This window comes from Drosophila ficusphila, unplaced genomic scaffold (genome assembly GCF_018152265.1).
Source record: "Drosophila ficusphila isolate 14025-0441.05 unplaced genomic scaffold, ASM1815226v1 contig_791, whole genome shotgun sequence".
In the NCBI taxonomy this organism is placed as follows: Eukaryota; Metazoa; Arthropoda; class Insecta; order Diptera; family Drosophilidae; genus Drosophila; species Drosophila ficusphila.
Genome location: NW_025064737.1, coordinates 22,360,716 through 22,375,165, shown reverse-complemented (window position 1 = coordinate 22,375,165; position 14,450 = coordinate 22,360,716). Strand labels below are relative to the sequence as shown.

The 14,450-nt window shown below is 42.1% G+C and overlaps 2 protein-coding genes across 9 annotated transcripts in view; one reads left to right on the top strand and one right to left on the bottom strand.

Moving 5' to 3' along the window:
* The first annotated feature begins 136 nt into the window (after positions 1-136).
* Positions 137-3,354, top strand: LOC108086533. The gene is made up of 5 exons (XM_017183470.2): positions 137-1,103; positions 1,172-1,804; positions 1,861-2,190; positions 2,251-2,362; positions 3,207-3,354. Exons 1-4 carry the CDS (start codon positions 234-236, stop codon positions 2,359-2,361), a joined length of 1,944 nt encoding a protein of 647 aa, XP_017038959.1. The 5' UTR covers positions 137-233; the 3' UTR covers position 2,362; positions 3,207-3,354.
* Positions 2,364-14,450, bottom strand: part of LOC108086531 (tyrosine-protein phosphatase 99A) — a 107,181-nt gene continuing 95,094 nt past the window's right edge. For 3 of the 8 annotated variants that reach the window (XM_017183460.2, XM_017183461.2, XM_017183465.2), the window contains 7 exons: positions 13,028-13,167; positions 7,858-8,147; positions 7,408-7,748; positions 7,177-7,343; positions 6,556-7,111; positions 6,224-6,492; positions 2,364-6,041 (listed from right to left, as the gene is read on the bottom strand). In XM_017183460.2, the coding sequence (XP_017038949.1) occupies positions 5,042-6,041; positions 6,224-6,492; positions 6,556-7,111; positions 7,177-7,343; positions 7,408-7,748; positions 7,858-8,147; positions 13,028-13,167 (2,763 nt within the window). In that variant the 3' untranslated portion in view covers positions 2,364-5,041. Of the gene's footprint in view, positions 6,042-6,223; positions 6,493-6,555; positions 7,112-7,176; positions 7,344-7,407; positions 7,749-7,857; positions 8,148-9,777; positions 10,323-13,027; positions 13,168-14,450 lie in introns of those variants that run through there. The other 5 variants (XM_017183464.2, XM_017183466.2, XM_017183462.2 and 2 more) reach the window with 4 other exon arrangements.

Below are 14,450 nucleotides of genomic sequence, written 5' to 3'. Positions count from 1 at the left end.
AGGGATGGCAATCATACAAAAACTAAGAGCGCTAGACTGCCCTTTATGATATGTAAAATGTATGTAAAATACATGTAAGAAATAGTGCTTATCTACCCAGCCCTTTATTTAGTTAATCGATAAGTTTTCGTTTCGCTTCTTAGAAGCAAATTTTTTATGGTCTCCCTAATCAAAACAAACAAAAACCGGCAAAATCTTGCGAAATAAATCATATCGAACAAATGTAGAAAAAAATGCGAGGTGTTCGCAAGTGTGTTCACTGTGGGGCCGTGAATGGAAACCGAGCTCAGGTTTGCCGGAATGTCGATTGTCCGCAGCGCAGGAATGTTCTTGATGCCGTCCAGTTGGTTTCCTTGCGGGCAGGATCCACGGTTTACTCCTTGAGGATCAAGGAGAAGGAGCAGCAGCCGCGGAACTTTGTGGTCGTTAGGGATGTCACACTGTCCTTGCAACCAGATGCTGCGGTGGTGTCCAGCAATGCCGAGTGCTACGTGGAGTCCTGCAAGAAAGCAGAAGGAGAATCCTTGGACTGCATCCATGTTAAAGCCTGTAGAGAACTGGGCACGGAGTTTCCAAAGGCTCAGGTTTACCTTGTGTCCCGGGAGGTCTTGTGGAACTTGAACATCAACCAGGAGCAGAAGCAGCACCTCTGGCATCTGTACAAGTTCGCCGAAGAGGAGGAGCACCTCCCTGCAGTTCAAAAATTGAATCACTCTACATTTGCCGTGAAATGCGAGAGATCTGAATCCTTTCCAGCTGCACGTTTGCATGTCACCGTTTTCGCCAACGGCTTGTCAAAGAAAAAAGGAAGCTACGCCTGTGCTTGCAGGAAGCTGAAGATTATAGTGGAGCCCGATAACTCTCTAGTGATGCAGGATGAGATCTGTGATCACTTGCTGCTCGTTTTGGCCGCAATCCTGAGTTCCCCGCAAGGGAAACGGGTTTATGGCCAGTTCACCAGTCGATTGCAGAGCTTCTGGATGCCCTCACAGCTGGAAACGCCGTTGGGAGAGATTGCCACAGAGGATTTGGAGCTTAGTTTGAGCATGGTGGATGATTTCGATCCACAGGTGGACATACTCGTCTTCGGGGATCAGCTGGATGTGAGTACTTACTGGTAGCCACCTATATTTGCAAAGTTCGTTCCTAATCTCCTCTTAAATACTTCTAGCTTCCCTTGCCGGATATCACTGATGGCGTCTTCAACCTGGACAACATGCAGGCAGCCACTTCTAGTCACAATACCTCAAATACCAGTGATGCCTTCATCCATTATGCCAACGACTCGCAGCTGTTGTCCAACTGCGATGTTTTTGGGGAGCCTATTGAGTTGACCGACTGCAACATCGAACTGATGGATCAGTTTCAGCCCACGGATCAGATCGATATATGCAGCGAGGACATAGAACTGCCGCTTATCAGTGAACCCTACAATATCCTCGCTGCTCCACCCATTTTCACGGAAGCCACGCCCGCAGTGGTGACCGACCAACTGCCCATTGAACTGGCGACCATATCGGTGGTAAAAAAGGCTCCTGTGAAGGTCTCCGAGATTGTTACGGAAGTTAAGTCCCGAAAACAGCCACCTTTGCCCGCCAAAAGGGACCTGATAGTCAATCATTTAGGCACATCAACCCCAGTTATAGAGAACATCTGCTTGGATGCGGCTGTTCAACCGGCATTATCCTACTCAGCATGGCTGGACCATGTGATTGAGCTTCTAAACGAACTATTTGAGCCGTTGGAAACTCCTAGCGGTGGGCAGACAAAACGCTTAGTGGAACAAAACTTCCACGTCCACAATGTAAGCTATATGATATACCTTATCTCCATCTCACTCATATTTTATCTGTCCGACAGGACACTTTTTCGCATTTCTGCAAAAGCTTTAGTGCTGGAATCAGGCGTCGTCCCTTGGATAGGTCTATTGTGATAGAATCAGGCAAATATAAAGGACTCAACAAGTACACCTGGCATTTTACGACCTCGCACACCGTGAAGCGCATATTCAGTACCTCGAATGTTGAGCTGCAGTTGGAGCGCTCGTTTGAACGCCACGCAGATGGTCATTTTTTTCCGTATGTACGTCCAGCTGTTGAACCACATGTTCCTGGTCAGCCTAAAAAGAGAGCAATCTACACCAGAGTCAAACTCTATATGGTGAAGATTGTCTTCGAAACGGCTCCAAAGGTAAGTTGTAAATATGAATTGCTGGACAATCTGAAATCGTAACATCCAATCTTTCTACAGGATCAATCCGGCAACGGACTCCTTTTAACCTGGACCCCGGATGTCCTGCCCCGCAGTCATTTCGGGTTGATGCACGTGGAGTTCACTGTAGAGACACGATCGCCCAGCTAGAGTGAGTTTGCAATTTGATGTTCTTTATTTAGACGCTTTCAATTTTGTCTGTTCCATTTATCATTTATCTTTAGTCCATTTCAACTTTTCATTGGCTTACGAGTAGCTTAGGTGTACATACATATACATACATATCTTTATATATCATTAATTTTGTTTATCGCGGGACGTCCTCCGACTTTGATATCGGATACTCCTGCCTCAATGGCCTCTACAAGCTGCGGGAAACTCCAAACTTGCTGTGTCTGAAAGGGGGGCAATTCTTTGTTCTTTAAAATCTATGGTCTGCCTCTGGGGTATCATCTATTTGCTTAGCTCTAAAATCGTGGGCATGCTTACTTAAGTTCTCGCTACATTCAGCTCTTTCTTATGAATCTTTCTTTAATATTTTTTTTTTTTTTTTTTTTGCATTTTCTGTGGTTTTGTTTTTAAATTGTTTACGCTTAACTTTGACATTCATCACATTTATAAATTGCATAACACCGTCAAGTAGATAATCTGTTGTATCTGTTGTTTTGTATCATTTTCATTTACTTTAGTTAATGTGTGAAGGTAGTTTAGTCGTGGAAAGGTTTCCGTTTGCTTGAAAAGTGTGTGCAGTTTTTAATTGGGGGTTGGATTTCTGTAGAACTCTGTGTAGTCATTGCTCCATTGCAATGCTGTTGATTAAGCTTTTCTTTGGCTGTGACGTACATCACACACATACAACATTATGTACATATTGTATAGAAATATCCACCTATAGTTTCGTCGTACATACTACTCTTTATGTGTTTAACAGTTAAAATGCATAGTTCTTGTCAATATTGTATCGAAATAATATGATTCTTGTTGTTATATTACAGATGAAGCATTTGTTACCATTGCCGGTGTCAGTATGAGAAATTTACAAGCCTTTCTAGCGTATAAGTAGTCTTAACCTAAGTCGGGTTAGTGCCTAAGAAACATAATCTCACAAAAATTGGTCATTAGTTGGTTAATATGTAGAGCCGCCTATTCGGTATCAGCTGGCAAATGATTGGATTGAAATGCTCTCGCTTTGATACGATCAGGATTGAAGGGTGCTGCTCCCAGCCCAATCAAACCAACCTACCATCTAAGTTCTCAAGTAGTCTGACTACATTCGATTGGGTGGACACGGGATAAATCTAGAGGAAACTGAAGGACCTTGACATTCATTCATTTACATAATCAGTATCCATGCTTATTCAAGTTAAAGTGTACAAAAAACCAGTCTTTAAAACATGTTTGTTTATCGTTTTTATGTTTTCTTTTTTTTCATTTTCCCATTAGTATTTTACATATAAAATGTAAAAATATTCACTAATTTACTTGCGCTCTACTTGCTGTGTGTGTGTGGGATATATAGTATATCTGACTAAATCTGGACAACTCCAAACTAAACATATCCTTCGCTAACTCACACACAGCCATAGCTATGGCAATTCAGAGTGCTGAGTTTGTTTTTCTTTATCCTTATCCACATCCGAGGCTAACTTTAAGAACTGTACAGATTAATATTACGCTGTCATTCGGGGTCTATCAAATATTGTAACGCCCTGTGCATCGAAAAGAGAAAAACGAAAATTAAACTTGAGTTTTTCATTGGGATTCCTTTTATCTCGCTTTCCACATGAATTGTATATTTTAATAATACTTTGCTTGCGATTACCTTAGATTTACACGTAGTTATCGCCTTCTCTTATTTTAGTTTTTACAATATTCTTAGCTTGTTCAGAATGATGAGTCTTAGGGGCTTTTCCAGCGTTTTCCTGGCCTAAGTTGTTATTTACAATTTTTCGTGATGCTCTTGTGCTTGGTGCTGAAATCGTGTGTATTATTTACGTTTACTTTGGGATTTACAGTGATGTGAGGTGGAAAGAGTGGCGGTGATGTGCTCCGTGAAAAGTGCTCGGTAACTCGGAATATTTGCCAATAATTTGCTTCTTTGCCTACTAAATTCGCAATTAATTTGTAGCTAAGTGTTGCTTTAGTTTCTTTCCTTGTGATCAAACTGGAAACTGGAAAACAATTTTCGAGAAGACAAAAAACAATAACAGATACTAGGACGGACACTGAATCGATTCGAAATGCAAAAAGTTCTCAATCAACTAGGTTACTTCGGTAATTCAACTAATAATTATTACGTTAATAGGAGTTTGTAGGAGCTTAAAAAATCATGGCACAAGTGTGTGCAGAATTAACCTGCATTAACGTTAACGTTATTTATATGTAATCAGCGTATATAAATGATTAGACAAATATTCATCTTGATTAATTCTACTTGTTCAATTTGTGCATTCTGCTATGTTTCCACTTGTAGATTTGCGATTATTTTTGTTCTTTACTGTTCTTGACTTTTTCTTGTCCCTTGTGACTAAATTTAGGTAAAATATAAAAACTTAGGAGTACGATGTAAAAAAATTATAGAAGAACAACATAATTTAGATAGTATCGAGGAGAACAAGTGAGGGGAATAAATTAAGGTAAAATAGGAGCTTACAAGAAGAAAAAATGAATAATTTATGGGCAAGGCGCTAGACGCTTTGCTCTCACTTAATCGACTTAAACGTTAATAAATACATCGCTATGTATACGTAAGTGTACGGTTTAAATTTAAATATTTATATTTAAACATTTATAAAATGATTTAATTTCTCTCTGTAAATTTATCTTTAGTTTAGCCTACAATATCTAAGTTTTGAGCATCTGTCGCTGCTGCGTTTGTGACGTTGTTGTTGTTGTTGTTGTTAATATTGTTGACGATCGTTGGTGAAGTGGTTGGGGAATTGTCCGCGTTGTTCATCAGCAGATCACCAACGTTGTTGTGATGTTGTTGGTGCGTATTGTATTGTTGTTGCAGTTGCGTTTGTTGTTGCATCAGGGCCAGCATTTGTTGTTGTTGGTGTTCCATCAGATCAGCAGCATTGTTAGTAACATTATGGAAATTGGCATTAGTAAGGGTTAAACTGTTGGGGCTTGCGATTGGAATTGTAGGTATTGTGGTGTTGGTTGGGACTGTTGGTCTCGTTGGTGATGCAGTTGCCGATGTAATAGCCGTCGATGCTGCAGTGGCGACTGTGGGTGAGATCTGATGATGGGACAGGTCTGATGGCGATGGCAATTGGATGGTTGTTTGTGGGGATGGTGGTGGAGAGCTTGGTGGTGGTGTGGATGAGTTGGAGACAGTGGACAGTGGAGCGACTGTGGGCGGTAACAATGACAGAATGGGCAAGAGGCTTGGATTAGTATCGGTTGCTTGTGTGCTGACTGTCTCATGGAGTGCTGTCTGTTGCTGCTGCTGCTGTTGTAGCTGCTGCTGCTGCTGTGTCTCTAGGTGCTGCTGCTGCAACTGCAGCATGTGCAGCTGCTGCTGCTGCAGTATGACATGCTGTGGAACATTACCATTGCTGCATATTTTGCTATAGAGATCCGGCGTGGCCGTTGTCACATCCTCGAATTCAGTCCGAAGCGCCGTGCGCTTCAGCAGGTTCAAATTGCCAGGCAAAAATGAAAGTATGTTGTAGATGACGCGGATGTCCTCGCTGGAGGTCCACACCCCGGGCCGCTTGTTGTGGTACAGCTTCGCGTACTGGTACACGTTGGCCGTGCTGCAGTACTCCATCTCGATGGCCAGCGACGAGATCGCGCAGAAGGTGCACGCCTGGGCACCTCCATATCTGGAAAAAGTTCGAAAAAATGTATTAGAAAAAGTCAACTAGTTCAAATGTTCTTTTGTCAAAGAAGGTGACTTTTCTTAGAAAACTTTTCCCTGCACTTTCTGAACCCACAACTTTGTACATTTTAATCTGATTCCAAAGTGGAATGCCTAAACGATTCTGTAAGATATTTTTTCACTCACCTATCCACTATGACAATAGGACCATTGCGGTAGTCGTTGCAGCGCTCGTGCACGTCGACGATGAAGTCGTAGATGCTGTTGGGATTGGACATCTCCGGCCAACTGGGACAGTGCAGCATTTTGACTGTCAGCTCGTAGTCGTCCTGTATCGACTGGATGACAAAGTCGCGGCTCACGTAGTCGCTCTTGTTCGTCTTGTTCAGATACTTGACGCGATAGTGGTCGCTCTCGATGGGCGTGGCCTCATCCGGCCAAAACTGGGCAAAGTTCTAATGGGAAACAGATTAATTTAGAATTTTCCATTTAAAAGGGGACACTCCTTAACCACTTACTATATCATCCAGGGATGAGAGCAGCACGACGGTCTGTGCATTGTGGTCCCAGACCATCTGCCAGAAGTCCTTTATCGTGTGCGCCATGGGATGCTGGGTGACGATAAAGTCCCTCAATCTCCGGAAACCGTGGAGCCACGAGGCGTTGATATAATCGCTACCATCCTCACCCGGCTTGGGAGTCAAGTGCACGCGACTGCCCTCGATGGGGAAGATGGCTCCGCGGTTCTTGATCGAGTTCACCTGCTTCATGGCGGAGGCGATGTGGATGTCCTTCGGCTGGAACTGGATGATGTTCTTGTACTGCTGCTCCAAATACGGAGTGCAGTTCTTCAGCTCCTCCACCTGCTCGGCCATCAGGTTGGTCTCTCCGGAGGCAATGGCCTCGACCAGGGCGTCGTGCAGGAAGATGTACTGCTCCTCCGTCTGGACGAGGAAGTTCCTCTGGGCTCGAATGTGGCGCAGGAATCCAAAGACGTTCACGATCGATTTCTGCTGGATCTGCTTGAGCATGGCGTCCAGAACGATGTAGGTGCCAGTGCGACCAACGCCAGCGCTAAAAGGGAAGACATTTTATCATTAATATATATATATTTCAAAATTAATGCATTATTAACCCACCTGCAGTGCACGACTATAGGACCAGCCTCAGCGGGATTTGCAGCCGAGGACTTCTTGACAAAGTTCAGAACGGGCAGGGGATGATCGGGGGTTCCATGATCGGGCCAGTTGGTGTAGTGATATTGGTAGACCAGCTTCTCCGTATTGCACTGCTTCTTTTTCTTGAGCTACAATAGAGCAATCCTCATAATTAGAAAAATTGTAAAGCAAACAGAATTATAGGAAACCTACCTTCAAATGCTTAATCTGCAAAGTGCGAACCGTGTACGTGGACATGACTTCCTCCTCGATGAGCTTGACCTGGATCACGCCGTAGGTCTCCACTCCATCCTTGGGCCAGTACATGTCGCACTTGCGTCGTCCGCGCTCCACAAGATTGGTGATCATCACGATGATGGCCACTCGCTGCTCCCAAATCATCCGCCAGAAACAGTCGAAGGTGTCGGGCAAGGGACCCTGGGTTCCGATGAAGGCGTGTCCCTTCTGGTAGCCATCGATGAAGTTGGCGTTGATGTAGTCGAGGTTCTTCTTTTGGCCCGGAGTGGGATGCAAGTGCACCCGACTGTGATCGTCTGTGTGTGGCGCAAAAAAAAGCCATTAGTCGGAGGTAATAATTTTAAAAATAAAACTGAAGTCGTAAAAAGAAGATTAAGTTGATGATTTTGAGTAGATCCAACTTACAGGCTGTGATGTTGAGATAGCGATTCTTGCGTTTGTTCTCGGGATGCTGGGAGTGTTCGCAGGGCAGATCGTCGCTGATGCACTCGTTCTGGATGGCCTCGTACTCACGGCTGAATCCAATGTCCCCGTCCGCGTGCAGGGAGGCCACGTGCTTGGCAAACTCATTTACGGGCACGGCCGCCCGGATCTCATCGCCGATCTTCACGGGCACTTCCCAGTCGACCTGCGGGGCATTCGGGTGGTGCGGTGGGTCATCCAGGTAGTAGTAGGCCGCATGGAAGCACTTTCTGCTGAAAGAAGTTAAAAGGGATGCCAAGTGTTAAACAGGACACTTCTACTGCCACTTTCCTTATTGGTTCTCTTTCTTTTTAGAGCTGCTTAAAAGTGCAGTGTCCTTATTAACTTGTTCCTTGCCCTATCCAAACCCAATCCTATTAAGTGTCACAGCAACTAGAGCAGAATCTCACTGACCATCGTCCTTTCTTACTTCCTTACAAATGTCTCCTGGTTACTTTGGAAAAGGTGTAAATTCTGTTTAACACAGAGGGAATAATTTTCTTTGCAAAAGTTTTGAACTGTGCAAATTATGAAACAGCTGCAATCACTTTCAGCAAAATCAGCGAAAGGTGTCAGGAGGGCGTGGCCAACAAGCTCTTAACAAAATCAAAATGCATAAATAAGCAGGTGGGTGGAAAGCCGAGAAAAACAAGGTGAATAGATATCAGAAAGTGGGTGGGTCAGTGCTAATGGCATTCAGTTGCAGCCAGGCAAATGGAAGTAGTTCTGTGACAGGATCCTTTTCGCCAGGAAACTCCTCGGTGCTGTGCAAATATTTGCGCAAAGCTGCTTTAAATGAGTGACAATAATGACAAAAGATGGCCTGTTCAATTTCTGTACACGAATTGAGGTTAAGTTTTTGTAATTGGCTTAAGCGATTACAAGGAGCAGGGAACTTTGCAGCAAGTTTCGCTTAGAAGTGCACCCGACTGCTAACCATTGCAACTTGGCAACTTTCCAGCAAACTTTTCCACTCGCTGTAGCTGATTCTATTGCGGGACTTCTGCCTCGGCAGCCTTGGGAGAAAGTGCAGGACATAATAGAAATTGAGTGGTCCAGACTGTACTGTGCTAACTTTTCCCTCGGCTTTCTATTGTTGCACTTCGATCAGAAATGTTGCGGAAATAATCCTGTTCTGAATGTCAATGTATTGATTCTAAATCGATTTCTCCATCTTGGCTGGCGGATATACATATTTAAATTTTTGAACTAAAAGAACATTTATGTTTAGCAAGCTGTGTTCATTTAAGAAATTATGATGAGCAACGTTCCCATTTCTACATGGCTACTTCCCAGTAATGATAAAAACTTTATTTCTCAATGCTGGCTTTTTATAAGTTAAGAGCGATAATGATCTGTCGTTGTAAGCAATTCCATGGAATTATTCTCAGATTTCTTGTTTACTCTACGAAGTTTCGCAGCATAAACAAAAGTTGCGCGGCAATCGAGAACTTTGATAATTGTTTCAATAATTCTTATCAACGGGAGACCGCGATTCGGCTTTGTTTACTTTTGCCGTCCACAAAATAAGTAAAAAAATATCTAAATTGGGGGAAAACCATCCAGAAAATAAGAAATTCCTACGCTCTACGTACTATATGCTATGCACATATATTTACATATGTTTTTCTTGATTTCTGTTGTTGTTTATCGAAGAGTTTTGTTTTTCTTGCGGCTCTATTACGCACCAAAAAATGTATCTACTTATTTTTGTCAACTTCCGCTCGAACTGGCTGCCCCTCCATTTAATATGCAACCTGACTTTGGGTCGTTAATATATCTTTATGATTTTGTGTTCGGCGAACACGTGACAGTTGCGTCGAGTGATCACTTTTCCCGGGGGTGCAGCTGCGAAAAACTTACGTAAACCAATTTCCACCATGCGATTTGCGGCGCAACGGCCTTGGTGTTGCCGCTGTTGCTGCTGCTGTTGCTGCTGCTGTTGCTGTTGCTTTTGCAGTTGCAATTTCTGATGTTGCTGGTAGCATGGGGCTGCTGCAGCGTCTTTCCCTGCCACCTGACATAATGTGTCGCTTCGCTAGAATTGCATTGCACTCTTTGCTTTGTATATATGCAAAATTTCAGCTTACATATTTACACAAATTACGTCATATTGGCAATGCAATGTCGCCAGTTGACTTGCGAAAATAGTACGCAATAACTACCGACTCACACTTGGAGCACAAACAAACTAATGAGGCTGTGGTTGTGACGTTTTAAAAAAATAAGAAGTGGCAACAACAGTACAACAAATACTAGCAGGTTTCTCTTTTCACTTATCGCTTCGCGTTGTTTATTGATAAGGTTTAGTATAATCGTTTTTTTTTTTCTGTTTGGTTGGTTGTTCTCGCATAGGAATCTTTAGTTCTCGTGCTTATAAACGCGCGTGCTCTGGACAACTGAACTCTTGTCAATTAGCGATCGGCGCGATGCCAGAGCTTTTCCCCAGTTCTCCGATCTTTGGCCCCAACGAGATATATAGTGTGGAAAGAGCGAGCTTTCCGAGCTTTCCATCAGCTGTTTGATAACAATTGGCACGTTTTTATTACCGGCCGCAAAAAGCCAGTTTGCCCTGCCTTCTTTTCCACAGTAAACAATGCTAAAAAGTAACTATTCCCGGGAAAATTATTTATCAACATTAAAATGAATTAAAAAAGAAAAACATTATTTTTAGAAATATGCTTTTTATTTACCTTTTGATATTTTCAGGTTTTTTTTAGGCATGTTGCACTGTGACAATGCCAGTTAAGTTACTATATAATCCTGCTGCCTATCTTATCTACATATGACATTGATTTAACCTTTTTAGCTGCATCTATAATTAACAGTTTTAATGTTTTTTTTCTCTTGTCAGCTTAATTAAGTCTACAGACAGAAAACTGTTGATTGCTATTGTTGCTTCCCAACTAACTCATCAATAAATCAATTAACAAAACGCATTGTTAAATACTTGCTGCCTTATAGAGAACCGATGTTTGTTAATCGTTTAATTGCGCCAGACAACTTCCTCAATTCAAGTTGTATTGGGAGATATTTACCCATGGAAAGTTTATAACTGATACCGTTGATAAAGTCAGTGCAAAGAGGGGGAAAATTGGGAAAGGCGCTCTCACAAAACGGAACTTTTTTTGGGAAAAGTTACCAATACTGTGCCCGAAAACAATTTCATGTCCGACTATGCTATTCTATTTCTGGCATAGGGAAAAGTTCTATACGAAAAACCAGACACGCGCACACACATTTGCTGGCAAATAAAGCCGTCGACACAAAAACAATGTTCACAACTGCATCAGATATGAAAAAGCAACGCACAAGTCAGCATGAGGTGGAACTCAACTCAGAATGGGGGAAATGTTCTCCTTTTCCTTTGCTATTTTGGCGTCGGAATGCAAAGGGAAACTCATATTGAACACAGTTCATCAGGGGGATACCCTTTTATACCTTGCATTTTATATATATATATTATACCCTTATACCTTGCATTTACGTGTTGAAATCTTTACCACTTCAACAAACTAAAGCTCATACTAACCTATTCTAAATATTATAAAAATATACTGTATAATATAAACCCCAAGTTAGTTTATTAGGTAAGTCTGGCATAACTATTTCTCATGTAAGCTACAAAGATTCCTATCGCTCTTGCTAGCAAATTGTTGGCACAAGAAATGGCAAAAGTATTTCTACTTTGCGCACAAGTTGCACAAGTTTTCTAGTGTGTGGTTAGGACTTAGTTAACCTGCCACAAGCCGCAGCAGTTATTAAAATAATTTCCACTCCCCTTAGATTTTTTGCCATTCAAGCCCGCAGTGGCAGCCACTAAACGCTGATTAGTGCTCTGTAAATGCAAAAGTAAATGTAAATGATTTCGCCAAGAGCCGCGAATTGAGTTCTGCAAGATTTTTCTCGCCCTCGCATAAAACGCAAAACCCTTTTTTCTTGTTTTTCCTGCGTTCCACCCACTGGTTTTTTTTTTCCGCCTGACTTTTGTTCTGGCTTCCCCCACCCACTCTTCACTTTATATTTGTTTGCATTGAAAAGGAAATTGTAGAAATTCGCCTTTGTTTGCTTAATAAAATATAATTTTTTCCGCTCTAAAACTTGGGTAACTTGAAAAATGGGATGGCAACACTCCAACCTTCTGCTTTTCCATCTCCTCACGCTGTTATGCGTTCTGCTCTGCTCGCAGGGTATTTGTAAAAAATAAATAAAATGGCATTAATTTGTTAGCGAGCCCGAGAATGGGTAAAAAAGTGGGTTGGGCAACTTTCATTTGGCATATTCGCGGCAGCATAAAAAATCGCTTCGACAGAAAATATGCAAAATTCTTTCCATTGAAGTTGGGTACAAAACGCTTTTCATTTTGTCGTCTCAAATGTTTGCCTCCGGCAAATGCGAATCCGGATACTGAGGATTCCGTGGGTCTGGGCAATGGGTTAACCACTTTTACATTTAATAAAGATTTTAAGTAACTTAAAATTGTTTTGCTTGTCTTTGTTTTGGCTTCGCTTCGGACTCTTGTTTTTTTGCGATTTGAATTTTAATTAACATTTCCAGGGAATATGCGGATCGCCCACCCTTCCTTTCAAGTTTATGGTGTTTGGTTACTGGTTTGCCCACAAAAAGAAGATAGAAATGCTCGAGTTATTTTCTTAATTATGGATTAGAGTGTCCCCTTGAACACTGTAAAGGGGTACCTATTTTTCCATCGCTTTTTTTAATTAATAAATGTAAGCGTTAAAATTGCAGAGATACCCTGAAGAGTACTTGATGGTTAAATGTTATTTTTAATTAAAAAAGATACGGAATTAATATGCTTTTGGCTTAGCTAATATGCCGCCTAAATCAACGTTTTCGTGTCTATATGATTGTCTACTATAAGTTGCTCGACTTGATTTGCTGCTCCGGGTTTATTTTTAAACTTTTTATATGAGAGTGGGAGGACAGTGCTTTGCACTCAACACTTTGACAACACTTTTCTCAGTTTTATTTATGGAACTGCACGCGTCTGACTAAGAAAAACATCTGCTTTTGCCTCTATAACTGCACTTGCCTCTAGATATATCTTTATTTTTGGTTTTAGTGCTATATCGAGTCATAGAGCGCCACTTACCTCCACAGGAAGAAGGCCATGATGATCAAGATGATGCCGAAACAGCTGAAGATAATGCCCACCAAGACCGCCAGGTTGTAGTCATTATGCGATTGACGGAGGAGTGGTTGAAGCTTCTCACAATTCGGTTGCAGTTGAATCTGTTTCAAAGAAAAAAATACAAATTTTGAGAAATGTTTACTCTTTTTACACCTGCAAAAACATATGTCCTTACTCCTTTTTATAGAAACAAATAAAAAGGAGTAAGCACATTTTGTTCTATGTAATATAAGCTACTTAAAAACCTGTTAAGCCCTTTGGGTTACAATTTTATGACAACATTTTTTTTCTCTGTACGTGTGTGAATTGTGTACCTTACAAATGTGTGTGCCTGTGTTATCATTACATTCGAGCTTTATTTTTGTTGATTTTTCATCCCTTTGTTTGTTTTTCGCGCACTCTTTATGTGCGCTTGTTTATTTCCGCCTTTTGCATACGATTTCTGTTGCCACCCGAAAAAAGAAAGGATTTAAATGAGCGCCATTTGGCGGGAGAGCGGGACGATTGTGTGCGCCGAGCGGAAAATGGCAGCGGGCCATGTAAATGCGGCCAAAAGGTGCAGGCCACTTGAAATTCAGGCAGTCCGACAACAACAATGGCAATGAATTATGAATGAGCGAGGGAGAGAACAAGAGCCACAAAAAATATTGCTGCATACTTATGAGGGCGTGTCGCTGCGGTTCCCCCCTCCTCCTCCTTCTCGTCCTCTTCCTCTGCTTCCTTCTTTGACCCCCAACCCCCCTTCCCTTGCCACTCGAAAGTTGGGGTCAACTAAATTGCTATATTTCTGCCACAACTTTGGATTATATTTTATGCATGCAACAAAGTTTGCGGTGTGTGTGTGTGTGTGTGTTTGCGTTAGTGTGGAATGTCATTAAGGATGTTGTTATGACAGGTTGAAGGAGTTGTGCTGTGCGGGCTCTAAATGTCAATAAACGCTGGTGCCCAGGAAAAGCCCTAACTTCCTTATTTGATTTTCCTTAATGTTTAGGAAGAACAGCTATAACATGAATGCGTCATAGAACAGAATATCAATTACCTTTCTTTCTATATAGTGGCTTAGCCACATATTTATCTGTTCCGTATGAACCTATTATTACGCATACGCCCTGTACCCTCTGCTCTTCAGGAATTCAATAATGCATAGAAACAATATTAAAGGCACATGAAAAAGTAAAAACACTGCGCTAGAACTGTGACAAGTTCTGAGTATTTCCCCCAAGTCAGGATAGAATTTTTTCAACTTCATAACTTTTCTGTACGGAGCAGCCTGCTTCCTTTTTGGACACGTAATCTGATATGGAAACTGACAACGCCGAGGCTGCCAACTTTATGGCGCGCCACGCCCCCTGCCTTATATCTCCGCCCTGCATTTTGGCCCGCC

Excerpts from the sequence above, each read along its gene's own strand:
- LOC108086533 (XM_017183470.2), top strand. The coding sequence starts at position 234 with ATGCGAGGTGTTCGCAAGTGTGTTCACTGTGGGGCCGTGAATGGAAAC. Across the intron at positions 1,805-1,860 it reads AAAACTTCCACGTCCACAAT|GACACTTTTTCGCATTTCTG; the intron begins GTAAGCTATATG and ends TCTGTCCGACAG. Across the intron at positions 2,191-2,250 it reads TCTTCGAAACGGCTCCAAAG|GATCAATCCGGCAACGGACT; the intron begins GTAAGTTGTAAA and ends ATCTTTCTACAG.